Raw genomic sequence first — 19,087 nt, 5'->3', positions numbered from 1 at the left:
TGTGGGTGGTGATGGGGTAAATAAATAGGATGCTGTTCGAAACATCAGCTGACACGTATGTGACTTTGATGTGCTCAAATGAGTATGATATACAAGCGAGGATCGTTGTTGCGCCAGATATAAACAAACAGAAACGAACCAGCAGGCAGATGACGGAAATCAAACACCGTAAATGTTACTATGTATGCACAAAACAAAAGCTAACTGTAGCTGGATAACGGACACTCGAAAGCGTGCAATCCACACATCTCGTCTTTTGGCTGGTCTTCACCAATTGAAACTCTCTTCAACATACCGGACAAGCAACCCTGTATGTCTGGACAACCCAGCAACCAGTACCCGTACCTCGTCCGCCATCCCGGCCGGGCCACATACTACAACGGTCGTGCCTCCATTCTTGCTCGTCAACTCTTCCTGAAGTACAGTCCGTAAATTGAATCGCTCGCCTACGGATAGCACAACCTCGGTCTGACCCCAGTGTCTTGGGACCGTGGAGTCGTTCTTCGGCACTCCGAGCATGTCTTCGATGGCATGAACAAGCGGAAGACTGCGAACCCCCCAATATAGCTTGCTGGTACCGATTGGAGGAATGCCGTTGGCACGCTTCAAGACTGGTAGTATGGCACTAATTCCGACACCCCCGGCGATGCACAAGAGGTTAGGAAATTCTCTCGTGGGGTGCACCTCCTGATCTTGCAAAAAGGACATGCCGACCCCGTAAGATCCCTCCACAAATACGGGAATACCCGCAGACGCCGTGCTATGAGCAGCTAGTAGACCCGTCAAACCGCTATGCTTCCTGACAAAAACCGTGATGCCAGTATCTTTCGTTTCGGCCAACGACCGGGCAATATGTGTTGTCAATCCATCCTTTCCACTGACTGCTATCTCTTGAATATCGACGGACGGACAGCGTAATCCAGCAACCGAAAAAGGATGACTTTCCCAAAAGCGCCAGGTGCTGAGAGTAGGAAAATGAAAGTAAACGTGACCCGAAGCATCAACGCCAGGAATGTCGACTTGGTAATAATCGTCATCAATAGCGGTGACGTACGCGCGTTTGAAACCACCCATGTAAAACAACCTAGCGAGACGAAGGAGGCGGTCGAATGCCCAAATCCCGACGGCCACGTATATCCACGTCTCGTAACCCCACTGGTGCTTGAAGCGATGATATATGTGCAAGTAGCAGCCGACCAAGGCTAGAATCGCCAGCACAATATGGCTCGAGAGGAATAACTCGTAGACTTTTCGTCGGATAGGTAGTACAGATGCTGGAATAGTGATAACCAGCGACAAAGTTGCGATGATGCCCCAATACCAGTACGGGAGCTTGCTTTCCGAAGCGTAATCGTTATCATCGAATTTCATGTATGCATAGAGGTACAGTGCAGAGTGGAGAGCGGCCTGCAACATGCAGATAAAGGCGATCCAACGATGGATCAGAAGGAACGTCGCATGCGACCAGTTTGTTAACCAAAGGAGAATGTTGTTTCGGCCGGCGTACAATAAAACTAATGGCAGATTGGCAAACGAAAGCACGCCAACCCGATTGGCGAGGTAGGCAACAACCTGTCCTGTAACGTCAGAGAACCAGGCGTCAGGCATCGGGGCCGAGAGGTTCACAGCCGAGAGGACGACATTTAGGATCCAGTAGTAGGCAATGAACAGGGCCTGGCCGCGCGTTGGCATGATTACGAGACCCCGCAGAATAGGTGAATTGTACTTTGAGCCAAACAGTGGAGGGTCGATTACGTGTGCGTGAAACTTTGTTGTCACAGAAGCGGGCCAAGGCAGGAACCGAAGGAAGGAGAGGAAGATTGGAATGATTGCGCCGCTAAGGAAGATTATGAGGCCATATCGTGAATGCAGGACTTCAACCCGTTCAAAACTGGTGAGGGCGTTGATATTGGGAGTATAGGTATCGTCCGTCACGATGCCGGTGTAATTGAGGAATACTTTGTTGTTGAGGGTCTGACGAGTCGAGCTTGTCGCAGCCAGATGGGCTTCTGTATAGCTTTTTGTTGGCGCCGGCTGATCAAGGGCACGTCCCGCGACGTCATTTGCCCAGAACTTTTCGATATGATCGAGAGAGATACCCTCGCATCGTTGACTGATGCAGAAGGCAAGCGTCTGAAGGTAGAAGTCGTTGTGAACTTTGCATGCGGGCGTAGGCTTCATGACCATCCACCCATCGCCGGACGGGAGCTGTGCCTCCTTGCCATCACCCATTATTCCCATCCGCTTCATTAGGGTGATCAAGTCCCGCTTCATCCTCATGTTGTGAGAATGGCCGGCTTGTCCCATGTCCGCGGAGGTGCAATTCAGGGGAGCTTTAATGCTGTCACGGCAAGCGGAAGCGCATGTCGGATGGTACATGTTGATGCCATATCCGATAAAACCATAGCCTGGGCGGCCGTCAGTCATACCATAGACGGCAGCCGGGAGGAGAGCTGTCACAAAGCCAAGGGCTAGGGCGAGCGCGAAGGCCGGCCGAACCATAACGGGAGGTATTTGGAGAACTTTTTCAGCGGTAGTTGCTTGTTACCGATCAGTGCGGCCAGCTAAAAGCAGGACAACAACTTGATGGGAGGTAAAGAAGTCCAATGCTTTATATAAGGTATTGTCAAGGCGGGAGGGGGAAACGTCTCGCACCGATGTGGCGCGTACAAATGAGGCATTTCTGCTCGGGCACCTCGCTCTGATTGGCGTGCGGTCTACCACGCGCGTCTTTTTTGCGGTTGGCTGGCGTGATTCATCAGCGCAGCTGCGCTGATTGGCTGGCTGCCCATGAAACCTGTGTTTGGGTTTGCGATTGCAACTGGCTTGGGCTGCTTACGCAATTTCAGGCTCACATTACGTACAGAACGGGACATTGCCAGATATCCTGGAGCGATCTTTGTGTAGGAGCAACATTCTGATACGAGTTTCGCATTGCAATGAGTGGAATCTTACGAGTGTTTAAAAGCACTAACAAGGACGAGGGAATGGCTGATGCTGGCATTGCAAATCCAGCACAACCTCCGCTCAGAAAAGGAGCCAACTCAGTAATCATGCAATGCTGCTCAAATGCTCAGTACAGTCTCCGACTAGTTTTTAATGGGTTAGGGTTAGGGTTAGGTCACTTTCAATTCTGAACACTTCAGAATATGTACCCATGTAGGAACACTCTAAGTCACTATTAGAACATACTAGCTAGCGGCGCAAAAGAAATCTGCGACTTGTGACCGCCAACATAATGCCCACTGGTGGATCCAGACCAGTAAGGATCTAATTTAGACCTCGGGGATCCAACATGGACTATGCCCCAAACACCGGTGGGTATGCTTGAAATGTGAGCACTGTGCGGCCCGACAACGACCACGGGGATGCAGATGCTGTAAAGCTTGCTTTGAATGTCCACAGTCACGTGGCCCAATTGGTCCTGTCGAAACTGGTTGCGCGAAAGATTCTCACGCATATTCACCCCGTTGCCGCGTCTTCCCACAGCATTTCATCGTTTGCAAGCCCCGTATGTCTGACAAAAGGCGATTTGGCTGCACACATTGTCGACGACGCTTCCGTACTGATCAGGGCCGACAAGATCATGAGACAGTAGTCCATTTCTACGCCTTTTATCGAACCACTGGTGGAGGACCGGTTGCCCAATCATCTCGGTGTTGTGAACAATGTCCACAAGAGTTTGCCTCCGCTGCTGCTCTTGCAGACCATATACGGGTCGCGCATAGGCTTCGTTGCGAGCTTTGTTCACATGGGGTTTTCTACCTCTAGAAAGCTGTAGAAACACGTTGAAAGCTGTGACAGCTCCAGATCGCAATCGTTGGTCACCCTAACTTGTGAAGAATGCCACCGACGATTCGTGTCTGCTGGTGCCCTCAGAGCACATCGACAAAATGCGCATAAGCTTCGTTGCAGATCTTGCTCGCAAGGGTTTTCCACTTCTATAAAGCTGCAGAAACACGTTGAAAGCTGTTGCATCTCTAGAATGCAATCGTTGGATACGATTTCACGTCAGCGAACACCGAACCCCTTTTGATGACGTGTACAGAATGTCGGCGAGGATTTGCCTCCTCCGGGGCACTTGAAGAGCATCGTATGACAGGGAACTCGGGTCGTCATAGTATAGGCCAAGACAGTGATCCCCCGTTAGTGCCATATCTCAGTCGTCACAGTCATCATTGAACTTGTCAATGCGCCTTTCATTGAGGGTTCCTAAAATTACATGCAGTTACTCCCCGGATCGCTTTGTGAGAGAGCAGCTGTTGACAGCCCATATATCTGCAGTACATCATCACCCGTGTTCGGTTTGCCTGGAGATATGGCCCTCAGAAGCTCTCGTGCATCAGCATGTGCAGAATGATCATAATCATCCGTGCGACTGTTGCAATTGCACTTTCATTTAGAGCCTTGACCGGTATGTACATGGTTGGCCACACCAAGGGTTTATAGTTGATAGAACTGACCATTGTCCGTTTTAGTGAGACACATGTCGCATCTAATCACAACATTCCCTTGCACCACGAATGCTTGTAACATGATATTTCGAACTATTGACCAAAGATCTCGAACATGTACCAGAGCGGCATAGTTCCATGTTGCAGCGGGTTTCGGAGTTGCTTGGCTTTGGTATGGTCACAACAGAGGTAACCCATCGTAGCAACCCGGGCCGTATTGCGGTGTTGCCTGTCGTTGTGGGCTCATCAAGGACTCGACGCAACGGCGAGTCGGCAAGCTGTGCCATATGTTTAGAGACTTTGACACGATGTTCCAATGCTTCAACTACACGATGCGGGCATCTCTTTTGTACGGCTTGTATCTGAGATGCAATCCGACGTCAGCCAAAGTGCCCCATTTGCAGGAGAGGTGTGGCGGTGGGTGGTCTGGTACGGGTGTACATGTAAGAATGAAGCACATGAACATCGCTCCCGCGCGGACCATTCTTGAACGTGACCATGTTCCAGGGCATGTTTTTGGATGAGTGGTTTTGGCACATGTGTGTTTTCTAATTGCTACGGATCATCACAACATGATTTGTAGTATATGAAGTATACTTGTAACGTGAAAGCTTTCTTACTTTGTACCATTATGTGTCCGCTGAGTTGCTGCAGCGTCAATTAGTATCTGGCTAAATGCAATGGAGGTGCACTTGCTACAACGTCTGTTAAAGTCCACATCAGACGACGGAGATCAGTTATTGACATATAAGCTTTTGGCCGCAGTCGTCGACTTTGAGACTGGGACAGCAAAGCTTGCGTGTACATACAGGAAGTCATCTTTCTACAAAATATTCGGGTTATGCTCCTCGCATTCTTTTACTGTAACTACTAGTGGGTCGACTTCATCTTCATTGATTTCCGGATGCGTTCCGAGGTAGCAGCAGGCAAGAGCGCTTGACTGTTTAGACTTTTGAACTTTTGGCCGAGCCATGTTGGCAATTATGTATCCTCGGTCACATTGTGCCATTTCCGTCAACATACTTTCTGTCTTGTTGGACCTTAATAGGGCCGCACATGGGTCGCAAACATAAGAGATCCCATCGCAATGCACTAGGAACAGGATGTATATCCTCAAATTTCACAAAAATTGATACTTAACACCACCCGGACACCTTTGACCAGCCAACATATCTTTCGCGGGACTTGGACCAGGTCAGTTCATTCCTGGCCCGCCCTCTCCCTCGTGGCCCGCTGTATGGAATAGTGAAGACGACTTGCAAACCTTTTGCTACAGCTCTTGATACTTCTTGTTCCGCTTCCGACTTGTATCAGCCCTATTCAAATGAGTTGAATGTCATCAACTTTTGTTCTAATCAAATATCAGTTTTCCATCTCATCGAAACTTGCGTCGAACGGGGTATATCATTTCTGAGGTCAGTTCTCTTTGCAAAATGCTCCCAAGATCAGCCGTGTAATGTGATTCTACCGCTTCTCGCTCGTCGCATGACTTTATAGAGGCATGAGCAGGGCGTCATTTGCATCGATATGGATGACTTTAGCAAACATGCAGTCTCCCTGCAGATTTCTGGTGTTAGAAGCTGTGCGGGACCTTGCGTCAAGAGAGTTGTGAAAGACAGAAAGGGTCCTAAATATAGTACAGATCACATGATGACAACCTGACTTTGACCTCTCAGCATAAGACAACTAACTAACAATGTGTTTTTAACAAGCTGGTCAGCGCAGATTCAGGGCTTTCTAGAACCATTTTGGTCTTGTTGATAAGTTAATAACTCGCCTAGTTATTCAAGTTACTGTCCCATGACAATTTCGGTGAAGTCAATCAATTAATTCCAACAGATAAACCTTTAACCCTTTTATTTCAATTCTGAACACTTCAAAATATTTACCCACATGGGAACACACTTGTAACCCTAAGCCTAATCCTGCTCGGTTCACGTTAACTGAATCCCCAATTGCCTCTCGCCCTCACGACCTGTACTGGAACCCAAAAAAGGGATTCTGAGACCATCCCATCCAGCAGGGCTATGATGCGACCTGCTAGGGACTTGTCTTAAATCCATTACACTTCTAACCCGCCCCAAATCTTTCTAGATTTCAAATGCTAAGAGCATCATGGCATTTTGCAGAACGCCGTCATTTTATTGATTGCCACTCTATTCATAATGTCTATAGTGTAATCTAACATGCACTCATTCAATCGTTGCAAATGTTACTGCACAGTTTGGGTATATTGCGCGGCTTGTAAACCGTGTACCGCGCGGTTGCGGGATACAACGCAATCTGCGGTATTTGCACGGACACCGCAAATCATAACATGAAGAGGCCTAACCGTGGGTTCCATGTACGACCTCCCACATGTACTCTAAACAATACCAATGCTTTCCCTAGTAGATGAAGCAATAGTCAGTAACATGATCGCGCTGAATATGCTGGGATGAAATGATTACCATGTGTGTGAAAGGGAAAATAGGAGCACATAGGTAGATGCCCACGAATAATGGCGCATATCGTCCGAAAAATTGCCTTGCATACTTTGCGACAGGAACACCTCGGTATCTAAACACCGCCAGCGTTCCCATCAGATGAATCAGAATGGCTGCTAATGCCAACCATGCCTTGAAGATGGCATCCGTCACAACGGCTTCAGGAAACGAGGCAAATATGGGATACCACTCCTTGTTAGGCCCATAGTACCATGTTGCCAGCAAGGTGGAAAAGACGCACGTTCCGAAAACTTTTGAGACAACGCTCACAAGATAATGTTTGGTACGAACGCGTATGGTCTCCTCGAGGTCCTCCGATGAACCGAGATGTGAAATTTTGAGACGTCCGAAGCGGGATAGGACGATATCGAGAGCGGTCTCGTATTTGTGAAAGAGCTCGAGGAAGAGACAGGAAATATCGAGCGCCAGCCAGAATCCAAAGACGGCCCAATCGTGCATGTCGGGGATTACAAGGAAGATGTACGTCTCAAAGGCTAATGTTGTTGGTCAGATGTCAAGTCTCGCTGTCTGAATGTTTGGGAATGCATTGCTCACCTGTTTCGATAAATAGCTTTGCAAGCGCCCCAATATTTTCTCCTTCCTTATGCCCCAGAAGTCTTGCAACGCTATGCACCAATTTGACCTGGATACCCCCGAAAACTACAGTGAATATCTTGATGATGGCAAGCAACATAATTTGCAGCCCGGTCGTGTTTGGTGTATTGATGAATGCAAAGTAGAAGCCAAAAAGGACGAACCAGTAGACGTTGAGCGATCCAGAGACGATAATAGATGACGCAAACTTTTTGAGAAAGTCGGGTTGTGCCTTCACATGAGTTGGTAGACAGAAAAGATAGGTGATCAGAGGGGGAACCACAGAGTACGCTAACCCTCCGCCCTTTGGATTGAAAAGAAACATTATTTTAGCTTGCTGGAGATGCATTAAAATTACGAGATTTTGTTACATACATATACTGGCATAAAAGGCACGGGAAACAGCGGGATGAGAGCAAAGATGCTGTACACAATAAAATTCCAAACCATGTACGCTATATCATACATGTGAGTACGCTATTTCGGCGCACGTGAATAGTCGAATGGTTGAGTTACGTACCTAGTACAGGCCACCAAGTATCTTTTGACCACCATCGAATGCTAAGGCCGAATAACTCTCTGATCCAAAAAACTGTTGATAGGGAAATGGCAATACTGATGGGTAGATTCATGACGCTGAAAACTATGCCCGATACCCGTGGACCGCTCCGGTCGTATATTGGCCCAAGAGGGATCAGCGATAGAAGAGACCATAGGAGGATCGAAAATGTCGTCGCAAAGAGATGAGTGGAAATAATCTCTTTCGTGGAACCTTTTGGTTCGTCCGATTTCTGCTTGCCGACCTTTTCTGAACCTTTTGCACTGATTTCAGGATCCGGCAAATCCGCCGTCCCTACACATCAAACCGGTCAGTTATTATAAGATCCTGATGAGCAAAAGCTATCTCTTAAACGCACGTAAAACAGTCTCTTGCTTTGGCACATTAATGGCCCGTATTTTCTCCACAGACATCGTGGCGTTTGGCAGTGCGGAATCTCCGTGGGTTGCCCACTAGGGCAATCCATTTTATTCAGACTGGAGCCCTTTACAATAGTTCAAGAATGGATCATGTACAACAAGGTTGGCTTTGTCTATTGATCTCTGCGGTTGAGGGTTGCTATTGATGTTGCCCGCCTGATACTCTTTGCTTGGTGATGAGCACGCTGATTCTTAGGATTTGGATATAGAAAATCGGCTTTAAGTGGCGTCCTCGAGTTTTCAAAACTTACATTGTTTAAGCTGTAGGGTTACTGAAAAAGGCGCAAGATTGCTAAATTTAGGCAAGCGCAAGCTAAAGAATCCCAGGTATCGACCAAGCTTTTACTTCATCCGCCAGTGAAGCCGCTATTTTTTGTCTCCCGTCGGTGTCTGCTTTGTTTGCCAATATATGGTCTGCGGAGGAATTGGAGAGCAAGGAACAATCCGAGTTATGGGTTAAAGTTAGGCTTGTATTGATCCTGATTAGGAAACGCCTTCTTTTTCTATGAATAGCTGCGCGAGACCATCGTTTAGTGCTTTAAGTTTCCCATTCAACGAGATCGACCACTCGCTGTGTGAGCACAGCAGGTAAATGATTCGTCCCAATGATCGGTAGCACGTTTTGTATTCATCGGTCGTCACCTTCTTTGATATGACTGTCGCAACCGGCCCCTTTCTTCTTTTCACACCGTGCACCGTTTTACAACAACAGGAGCAATGACACATGCAGCTCACATGCGACAAGAATTTCTGTGTTGTAATGAACATGTCTAAATGCAAGAATGTACAACCTTAGGAAATCGTATAGTGTGCTTGGTTATTAAACAGGGTTGTAAAGGAGAGAAAAGGATGATGATAGAAACGCAGAATGAATTCCCCGGCAAAGGGTTGAGAGGAACTTTTCTAACTGCAGTAGCATGAAAGGACTAGTCACTGTTCAATGTGGGCGAGGACTGGGCGGGAGGACCCATCCTTATTCGATGCCCTATGTGTGCCTGCAAGCGAAAGGTATTCCTGTATCTCTGGCAGTGGTTAACGCCGTTGTTATTGGCAGGTGTTTTGTCAATGGGCAGGATTACATGAAGATTGCGAACAAAGCACCGGAAAAAAACAGGTTGCAAATGGCACATTATTGGTGAGCATGTGTGAAAAGTGCCAATGTGGAATATCCTCGGCAGGGAGAAAATCAACAAATGGACTGGATTTTCCAAAAAAGAAATTCCAATACAGAACACTCTCGAGATGTTGCGTTCCTATTTTTGACGTGGAATAATAATTATTGCCCCATTTCGGTTCGGCGGGCGAAACGTAGAAAGAATTACTGGATGCCACTTGATGCCACATGTTTATTTAGAATATTCTCTATTCCAAATACACATTGCGTGATATGGAATATAAAATGGCAGCGCTTGACTTATCCTTCACCAACAATTCTGTACTCTTTGAACCTCCCATTAATTCATACTCGGCAGAAACATGCACTTTTCCATCATCACACTTGCTGTTCTTTCGATGAGCGTCGCCAATGTCGTCGCGGTAACTCTCACCATGCCACCACCAATGCCAAAAGCATTTCCCCCAGATGATGAGTCTCAGCCCATCCCTGCATCTTATTTAACCGACCCTCTGGTGACAGAAGCTCTTGCCTACGTGGAATCGGTGGTTCCCGCACAGTATCTGCAAATTCCACCCTCGACACACAAAGGAATTTGTACAGCGACATATAATGCCGATGCTGCTGCAAATTGTTACTGGCCTGCAAACTTGTGCACTCGAGACACCGACACGAATGCTTTTACTGCAGACGTCTACCAGTGTCCTGGCCAGAACACTTGGGGATTAACCTACGATGATGGTCCGATCGTCAATGTTGTGAACGGACAACATGTGAATGACACTGTAGCGTTGCGTAATGCACTAGTCAATCTCAATGACCAAAAGGCCACCTTTTTTGTCGTCGGCTCAATGGGATCCAGTGCTCCGGACGAAATCAAAGCAACTTTCGATGCAGGTCACCACATTGCCACTCATACCTGGACCCACTGGACAAGCACCTCTCTCACAAACGCCCAGTTCGTTGCGGAAATGAAGTATACAGAAGCTCTCATCTACAAAACAACGGGACAGGTTCCCCGCTTCTGGCGTCCACCTTGCGGAGACATCGACGACCGCATCCGTGCCATTGCCTCGGCACTTGGGTATCGGACAGTATTGTGGGGTACCGCCCCCGACCGTGACTCTACCGACGCAGACGTGACCCCATCTGCGGCCGCCCATCAGACTGTATTAAAAAAGATCAAATCCTGGTTCGTGCCTCAAGCAGGATTCATCTCCCTCGAACATGACATCTCTACATTCACGGTGGGAGTCGCTCTTGCGGCCCTATCCGCCATCAAAGATATGGGCTCTAGCTTTCCGCTCAAAATTACGGACGTCGGAACTTGTCTCAATGAACCTTGGTATCGGGATATTAGCGGGAGTACATCCTCCCCTATCCCGAACACGTCATCCGTAGTATCGCCCCCATCGTCCACCCCAACATCTGCTCCTATTAGTACGGCTTCAGCGTCCTCGGTCGCACCATCTGCATCATCGACAATATCTGCTTCTGCTTCTTCCACCGGGCCAATTTCCACCAACCCTTCTAGCATCACATTGTCCACAACTTCCTCGACTGCTAGCCCAACAAGACAGAGCGAAAGCATCAGTGGCTCATATCCAAGCGTGGATGTGTTTAGGTCGTTCTCTTGGCTCTGGACGATGATTGCTGGTGCTGCTGTAGCTGTTTTTGTGTAAGTTGCGACATTTCAGCCGTAGCAGGTCGCACGTGTGGGATTAGGGGCCCGTAGACTAGCATCATTATGATAGGATATATTGATCCTAGAGTAGATTTGTATACGTTCTCCATATGTATATGCCGAAATATGCCATACTACTGAAGTGAAAGGACTGTACCTCTAATCGATGGTTAAAGTAGAACGTCACTTATCACTGGTGGTTATCCCAGCTTTTCGCCATCCGAGACGGACGTTAGGCGATTGCTTGTTGTTCGTTCCTCACTTGATATCCTCAATGCAGGGAAGGTGCCTATGTAGCTTTGAAACTGATGATGCGAAACGAGTCCAACTACCGAGAAAAAGCACGATTCTCAGGAATCATTCATCACCTTAGTTTACGAATACAAAAAATCTAGTCTATACAGCGTGGCAGCACCCTTGGCTTCACTCAAAGCTGAGGGTGCGCCATATCCCCCGTATACTCCCCATGCTCACAATATCCGACCATCCCCATCAATTGGAAGTCTCTCCGGTGCAGAAACATGACAAGAGCAATGAACGTCAGGTGCGCAGTTACAATTACCGAACAGGAAGTAATAAACCACCTCCCCTGGCACGGATCAAACCGGCGAACTCGAAAGGGATTGACGCTATAGCAGCACTCGAGCAACAGAAGGGCAAACAGGGTGAGCGTCAGAGAACCAAATGTGACCAACACCCTGTAATGGTCGGAGCATTTAGCGGGTAGCATAGAACAAAAAAGAAAATTGTGCCCTGGCACACACCTAACAGTTACATTCCATCCTCGATACAGAAGCATATCATCGGCATCCGGCATTGGAAATAAGAAATACGTATAGCTTCCCATTATCCCGCTTTTATCGCAAATATTTCCACCTATTGATGGCAACGTTGGCAGGTAGTGCAGGAAGATAACTCGGAATGCGGAAGTCACGGATGCCACTGTCTGGTAAAAGAAGAATGAGAATAATGTTCGAATATACACCGGCAACTAGCAGGACCTCTATACAGTACCCTGCCAAAGATCACAAACTTCCGAGCGAGGGCATACTGCGACGGTTTGGCCACGTATATTGAATTTTCTGTCATAGTTGGTTGAAGAGTTCTTCTCGCTATTCGTTCTGAAATGCGGCTAAATATGCTCGCGTTATTTCTATTCGCAGGATTCCCAACAATCCAGATGCCCAACATGGTTTCAGCGAACATCATTCCGACAACTGCTGATAATCCCAAGGCAAACTGCGTCCATGTTGTGCTTGTGTAGACATTGTACAGCTCTGCATCAGTTACAGCAACAGCGAACAGGGACGTGTGCAGTGGGACGACAAACCCAGTTACTAGGTCTAGGGGTGGCGGGGATTGGGTCTTGCCACCGCTGGTGACGATAACAGAGTCCACCTTCTTGTCAGCATCTTCGGCCGATCTGACGATATCCTTGGCCTGTCCCTGCTCCGCGGAATCGTTTACGTGAATTTTGGTGGCCGCCGTCTGTATTGATGCCATAGAAAGCGCTCGCAGACCGACAAGGAGAACTGGCCAACCGAGTAGTGTCAATGTGTCAAGAAGCGGTTTCTTGGCTGCTACAAAAAGTTTGTGGGATATTGTTATCGCAGTTAGGGCTCCGAAAAATACAAAGGTCACTGAAAATGTTGGTATGCAAGGAATCACAATGTTGCGGAAAATATTTGCGATGACTCTTGTTGGCACTGGTGAACTCTTGGCCTCTGGGGTTGTTGACGGAGGATTGGTTGTCTCTTTCACCATGTCGAGTCCGTTTCCCGCTTTCATCTCGTCTGATTGTGCGGCGGCTCGTACCACCCCAGTATGACTTGCACCCATTGCTTCATCGTCATCAGTCATAGATGCTTTGGCACTAGCTTGCCAGTTATAAACCAGCAAGCATGTGCAAAATGGGGCAATGGCGGCAAATACCGTTAATGCGCTGCCGTCCGCTCTCCATTGTCGCAATGCGACGCATACGAGTATTAGCACAACGATACCGGCTCCATATGTCTTTCGCTGTAATCGGAGAGCTACTTTCGGACTAGTCAGCGCGACTATAACTGTCGTGTAGAAAGTCTCGGTCCTGTTGCAGACACAGAATGAAAATGGGCCACCCATCAGCCAAACATTAAAATGTGCGTACCCAATGTAGGAAATAACAGTAAGCCAAAGGTACGGATCTGCAATCTGCGAGGCCCTCAGGCTAATGAATACGGAAAATAGGACGACCGCACTCGCCAATGCACCGCACGACAGACCCCTGTAAAGGACGCTAAAGGTCAACTGTCAATATCCATGCTGTCGGCGGCGGACCCTACATACCAAGCGAGAACTTTCAGTAGCTCTCTAACTAGTTCCCAATTTCTCATCGTCATATCATATTCGCAGTATATTTCCTGGCCATATTTGTCCGTCACAGTCGTCTTCGATGGGGCAGTTCCTTCTACGTCGTAGCGATTTTTGCTCGCGGGCCCATGGTTGTTAGGCGATGCCATGCAGGCGGTGTTAGGGAGATCCTACGGGCAAGAGGAATTGCTCGCGAAAAATAAACCCTCGAGATAGTTCACATGCTTCGTAAACTGGACCAAGTGTTTGGGTCCAAGGCCTCATTGTGTATCTTGAATCTATATTCAAAAATAACTCTTAGTGTCACCACCATATTTTGAATCACCCTTATCCATGGAGGGTTCATGGTAATAGTTTGGGGATAACTTCCTGCCAAACGTTGGCAATTACATAACTGCTGACCAAAATATTACCCGTGCGTTGCGGAGGCTACGGAGTCTGCCATCCTGCTTTGCGGCCGAGGACAATAGCACGGGTTAGTCGCAGTGTCCGCCTTGGATCCACCTGTTAGTTCCAGATGTGATTTATTTTTGACCATGGGCGAGAGCGTCGCACGGTTGTACTTGAGGGGTCTAGACTTTTCACCACATGCCAGACGAATGATACGACTGTACCAAGGCGAGTGAATAATGAGCTGTCAAATGGCAATGCCGCCATCGCTTGTAATGGCTTGTCTAAATATAGATTTGCTTATCATTCAACGCCATGGGTGAGTTCCATCACTGCTGCCCCGAAATGTCATACCAAGAATACTGGACTGTCAGTGAAGGTCCCGCAATCCGCACTCAAACGTGCAGAGAATGCAGAAGGACAATCTACAAGGATGAGCATGTGAAGGTAGAGTTGGTTTAAGCTGGATGTGGGGCATATTATCTCCCATCGTAAAAAACAAATACTCAGTTGCGCTTGGGCAGGTCAGGGACGGGAGGAAAATACGTCTCTTCTACCACCCAGAATGCTTCTCTGGGGACGCAGATCCACGAACTCAAGCCGGGTCATCATATCATGATCCCCGATACAGTACCGCTAGACTAGCACCTACTGCTCCTCCTGTCAAGGGGCATGGCAAGTGGAGTGTCAATCAATATGGCTACAGTCCTAGTTTGAGTTACGGATATGGTCAAAGAAGCACCTCTGCGAGGGCCAATGCAGCAAAGGCTGCTGATCTTCAGACTTTTGAGACTAAAGAGAAGTAGAATAGGATCGCTGTTAACCTTGTAAAAAAACACAGCGTGTAAACATAAAGCTTCTTGGGCTCTCCAAGGACTTGGTCAGCTGACTGCCTGCTTAGTCATGTGAAACTGTCCAAAGCAATGGTCAACGGCTCAAGCAAGTTTGGCGACATCCCTCCACAAGATGCGACGGTCCCCGCAGCCTAACAGTTCTTCACATGCCAAGCAACGTAGAGCTCCTAAATGCTTTGCAGCGACTACCGTGAACCAGCGCTCTCGCAGTATTACCATGGCCTGCAATGCACCAACTTCCAACCCGAACGTTCGGGTAGAGCGATGGGAGGGCTTTAGCCTCTTGGCATGGGGAACCGAAAGCGACGAAGAAATATATAATAATGATGCTGTAAATACGCTCGATGGTAGTCTCAAAATTGGGCTACAAGACGACCTTGTGATAACGAGAGCGGCTGAGATGTTCTCCAACGGGGCTTTAGCGAAGAGAATGAACGGTGAACTTGACAAGCGACAGTCGGCTTCGCGCGTTTGGGGGGAGGCTGACGCTCATGTAAGATAATGCGACTTTTCATGTTCGATTCAACCCCTTGGATGTGCGGGGAATATAACTCGCGACCGATCAGTTAACAGCCTTACGAGAATCACAAAGAGCACACGATATGGCAATACGGAAGCTGGAACACCGTCGTGCCTTTGAATCTAGTTTACGTGAACGATTGAGTTGTCGTGCAAAACAAAAGAAGGAGCTTGAATCGAAAGCTCTCCAGCATCTGGTAGGTATGCACTGTCAATATGCAGAGTTCAACAAGGCATTACCAAACGCCCAGCTGACACCTGCTACGTCCAGCCGACTCGCCATTTCAACATGGCCGTTGTCATCGATGCAGTGTGCAACTGGGAGCGGGTACTGATAACTTGACTGCCAATGCCAATCCTAATGGTAGGTACCTCTCCGTCTCTCTGGTAGCAACGGAATTGCTGGAGCAGTTGCGCCCCACAGTGCGCTACCATTACCATGATCAACACTTTCTGAAGGACGCTTCTGCACCTTCCAGTGCATTGAAGTCATCCCAGACGGAAGAAGTGGAGCGAAATTTGAGAATCTTCTACCGCACTGGGCATTTGGATGAGCTTAAGCAGAAACAGGTACAATCAACAATGTTTTTCCGGATGTTACCACTACGGTCACCCACAATGGCATCATCAGATGGTAACTCATACAATTTGATAGTTTGCCCATGTATACTTGGCCAACCGGAAAAAATATGCGGATGATGAAAGGCGACATGCTGTAGAGCAGCGAGCCCTTCACGAAAGAAGAAAGAATGCAATCGCCAGGTTCGTTTCTGGGCGTCTTGACCATTCGTTTCCGGCAGCATTTGAACGAGTTTGCTTTTGGACTCAGCGATTCTGGAGACAATCGAGATGTACTAGAAGGCGGGCTATTAGCAGCACAGAAGGAACAACAGCAATTCCACCGTGGACGTGCACGGTTCAAAGTGGAGAGATCCCGGTATAACGAAACGCGGGCACATGCCCACCCTTTTACGAGTATATGTGCTGTCACTCCCCAAGAAGCTATGGAAGACCATTTATTCTCCAAGGATTTACCAGAGGAGCCTAGTCGCGAGAGTTTGCATCTGTCGGACCTTGCATAGTCGTTTTTGACTGTTTCATATGTGGAATTTACAAATATAATATGATATTGAGATGGGAGCACGCAGCTAGTGGAAGCATCGCCCTTTATTCTACATGATATCACAAGCCTCGCGTGTGTGGGGGAAACAAACGAGATTTAGACTTTGGCGCGTCAGATGGGCGCAAGAAATGCCTCCAGATCATAAAGTCTCTCAGACCTTTGCTTGGAATAATATGACAGCAATGACACCTATCCCGTTGCGGCATCCTATGCCATTCGTTCCCTTCCTCGGTTCGTAGCGGTCAAGCTTTGTTTGTCACGGCATTGGTGCACTAAAACTAGACAAGCAGAAAATGATGTCTACCAGTATAATGTGTGGCAATTTCATAAGGTTCATGTAGAAGAACACGAGGAGGTTAGGCAACATTCAATGTACCAGTGTCCAGCCAGGAATCTGGACCAAAGTATTGACCGCCTTGTGATTTATACGGATACTCATTATACTGTGTTGAACAGGCCGAGCGATTCGAGGTTGCAGTATATCTGTGGCATGAAGGTCTGAAACTCTTACGGAATAGAGATCCGTATTGCGTGCAGCTTTTCGGAGATGCGCTCACAAAGGTGCGTTCGAAGTTTACCATATTATTCGCCGATCCGCATATGATGGGACTTACGCAACTGTTAGTGGTTCCGCGTTCTTGACCCATATGAGCCAAGCTACGTAGAAAACTACGACCTCCTCACTAGCTTTGTGACGCAACAACTCTCAGAGGGACCAGCTACTTTAGATGCATATACTTCAACACGTCAAGTTCCGGTCTTCAAACCCCGTTGTAGCATTGAGCGAGCCAGGGTCGACATTTATCCTAAAACTCTGGACGCCCACTGGCAGGAACTGGAGGGTTATGGAGAAGAGGATCAGGCGGCAGAGGATTCAGAGGATGATCTACTTGATACAAATGAGATTCTTGAGCAAATGAAGAAGCGAAATCAAGTTCGTGAAGCATTGCTAGAACTTCGAGTCGATGAAGAAGGCGGAGGCGATGGTACCGGATGGAACGAAATGGTGCATGACGTGTCAGTTATCCACTATCACACAGAGGAGAATAAATCTTGGGACGACAATGAGCGGACAGGCGAAGTCCAAGACACCACCACATCGGCCGCGGGTGAGACTCAACCATTACAAAGAACATTGGACGCTGCGCGGGAAACGACTATCTCCAAAACATCCGATATTGCTACCAATCCATCCATCTCTAGAGTCTCCACTCAGCCCGATGCTACCGTTACAGCAGCAAATGCCCCAACAAAGACTTCTGCGGAGATTGAAGAAGATAAGCGACGCACTTTTGCCTTCAACGCCAAGCTCGTCTCGGCGTTCATGACCACCCCTTCGACCCCGCATCCTCCGACTCGAAAGAACCAGATTTTACATGTTCTGGAGAACCTCTATGACTGCAAGAATATCAAACATCCGGCATTCCGATATGGATCCTTTGACTTTTGGAGCGGCATCTTTCACCTGGAACTGGATGATCTTGACGCTGCTTCGGAGCACTTTCATGCCGCCGTGACATCGGACAAGTGGCTTAAACCCAACCGCTGGTTGCGTAACACTTTGGGTATTGATGCAGTTGGACCGGTTGGACGTTACAGACATAAGTATCAGTACGATGCAGAACTCGGCCTGGCCATCGTAGCCATGCGAGAGGGTTTCAGGCAGCTCGGTTGCTCCCAGAATCGCCCGTCATCGGCAGATTGGGAATATCAAGATCTTCAGGCGCTAGCGCGATTGGGAGGCGATTTTCTAAATGAGGGAATTTACAGGCTTAACCGGTTTCTGGCAACTGCCCCCGGCCATTCAGAATACCTTCCAACCGGAGAATGTTGGATGATTGCGTTGAAAGCGGCACAACTGGAGATTGCCCTTGAAAAAAGTGATCCGTCTGACACCATTATTAAAGATCTGGCCGAGAAAATTACATGTCACCGTGCCCGCCTCAACGAAGCCGTCAACATGCAGAGTTGCTGGTCTCCCCGCCAGACCACGAAAACTCGAGAATTCAGAACTGCAATGTCTTGCTTGCAGTTGGTTGCATCGCATTCTCTTGCACAAGGCCCAAATCCAAGTCAATGGCACCCCTTTCTGCATGACTGCAGCTGTTCCAATTCAAAATGCAAGCGGATTATGCAGATTTCTCAGCAACATGTGCGGGTTGTCATTCATCAAGAGGGGGAGGAAATCGTAACCCGACCGTGGAATTCAAACCTGGATGCTTTGATCCATTGTCCACTCTGTGGAGTAGCAAAATACTGCTCTGTTGAGTGCATGAACGAGCACAAGGCGGGGCAGCACAGGGTCTTTTGCAAGATGGTTTTGGAACGGCGATCTATGGTTGGAAATTAAGTATCAGCTTGCAGGACGGTTTCAACATTGTGGGTGGTCAAAGCGATGCTTGCATGACTTTTATTTTGCTGTTTATGGCTGTTGATAGGTTGTTTTGCTGTATCGTATATCACATAAACCTTTAAGGAAAGCACACTGTTTTGTTGATAACGTAACGCGTCACACATCGGGATGTGAATCATTTCGCTGTTA

At 48.0% G+C, this 19,087-nt stretch overlaps 7 protein-coding genes across 7 annotated transcripts; 4 read left to right on the top strand and 3 right to left on the bottom strand.

Moving 5' to 3' along the window:
• Nucleotides 1-267: 267 nt before the first annotated feature.
• SPPG_06049 (uncharacterized protein) lies at nt 268-2,502 on the bottom strand (the record flags this gene model as incomplete). Its single annotated transcript, XM_016754256.1, has 1 exon — nt 268-2,502. The coding sequence occupies one exon, from the start codon at nt 2,500-2,502 to the stop codon at nt 268-270; it is 2,235 nt and encodes a 744-aa protein (XP_016607144.1).
• Nucleotides 2,503-6,597: 4,095 nt separating this feature from the next.
• SPPG_06047 (uncharacterized protein) lies at nt 6,598-8,433 on the bottom strand. The gene is made up of 5 exons (XM_016754255.1): nt 8,055-8,433; nt 7,910-7,989; nt 7,496-7,838; nt 6,905-7,434; nt 6,598-6,841 (listed from the first exon to the last, which is right to left on the bottom strand). The coding sequence occupies exons 1-5, from the start codon at nt 8,164-8,166 to the stop codon at nt 6,782-6,784; spliced, it is 1,125 nt and encodes a 374-aa protein (XP_016607143.1). The 5' UTR covers nt 8,167-8,433; the 3' UTR covers nt 6,598-6,781.
• A 1,519-nt stretch (nt 8,434-9,952) lies between these two features.
• SPPG_06046 (uncharacterized protein) lies at nt 9,953-11,492 on the top strand. Its single transcript, XM_016754254.1, has one exon. The coding sequence runs from the start codon at nt 9,989-9,991 to the stop codon at nt 11,306-11,308; it is 1,320 nt and encodes a 439-aa protein (XP_016607142.1). The 5' UTR covers nt 9,953-9,988; the 3' UTR covers nt 11,309-11,492.
• A 164-nt stretch (nt 11,493-11,656) lies between these two features.
• On the bottom strand, nt 11,657-13,966 carry SPPG_06045 (uncharacterized protein). The gene is made up of 5 exons (XM_016754253.1): nt 13,636-13,966; nt 13,457-13,573; nt 12,325-13,396; nt 12,075-12,256; nt 11,657-12,008 (listed from the first exon to the last, which is right to left on the bottom strand). Exons 1-5 carry the CDS (start codon nt 13,806-13,808, stop codon nt 11,738-11,740), a joined length of 1,815 nt encoding a protein of 604 aa, XP_016607141.1. The 5' UTR covers nt 13,809-13,966; the 3' UTR covers nt 11,657-11,737.
• A 414-nt stretch (nt 13,967-14,380) lies between these two features.
• SPPG_06044 (uncharacterized protein) lies at nt 14,381-14,962 on the top strand. Its single transcript, XM_016754252.1, has 2 exons — nt 14,381-14,496; nt 14,574-14,962. Exons 1-2 carry the CDS (start codon nt 14,395-14,397, stop codon nt 14,853-14,855), a joined length of 384 nt encoding a protein of 127 aa, XP_016607140.1. The 5' UTR covers nt 14,381-14,394; the 3' UTR covers nt 14,856-14,962.
• Nucleotides 14,963-14,992: 30 nt separating this feature from the next.
• SPPG_06043 (uncharacterized protein) lies at nt 14,993-16,569 on the top strand. The gene is made up of 6 exons (XM_016754251.1): nt 14,993-15,396; nt 15,470-15,623; nt 15,694-15,786; nt 15,847-15,992; nt 16,078-16,184; nt 16,252-16,569. The coding sequence occupies exons 1-6, from the start codon at nt 15,016-15,018 to the stop codon at nt 16,502-16,504; spliced, it is 1,134 nt and encodes a 377-aa protein (XP_016607139.1). The 5' UTR covers nt 14,993-15,015; the 3' UTR covers nt 16,505-16,569.
• A 158-nt stretch (nt 16,570-16,727) lies between these two features.
• Nucleotides 16,728-19,026, top strand: SPPG_06042 (uncharacterized protein; the record flags this gene model as incomplete). Its single annotated transcript, XM_016754250.1, has 4 exons — nt 16,728-16,776; nt 16,836-16,900; nt 17,002-17,106; nt 17,171-19,026. 4 exons carry the CDS (start codon nt 16,728-16,730, stop codon nt 18,893-18,895), a joined length of 1,944 nt encoding a protein of 647 aa, XP_016607138.1. The 3' UTR covers nt 18,896-19,026.
• Nucleotides 19,027-19,087: the final 61 nt, after the last annotated feature.

This window comes from Spizellomyces punctatus, assembly GCF_000182565.1.
Source record: "Spizellomyces punctatus DAOM BR117 chromosome Unknown supercont1.10, whole genome shotgun sequence".
Taxonomy (NCBI): Eukaryota; Fungi; Chytridiomycota; class Chytridiomycetes; order Spizellomycetales; family Spizellomycetaceae; genus Spizellomyces; species Spizellomyces punctatus.
The sequence above is the reverse complement of the archived record's forward strand: the minus strand, read 5'-3'. Positions and strand labels throughout refer to the sequence as shown.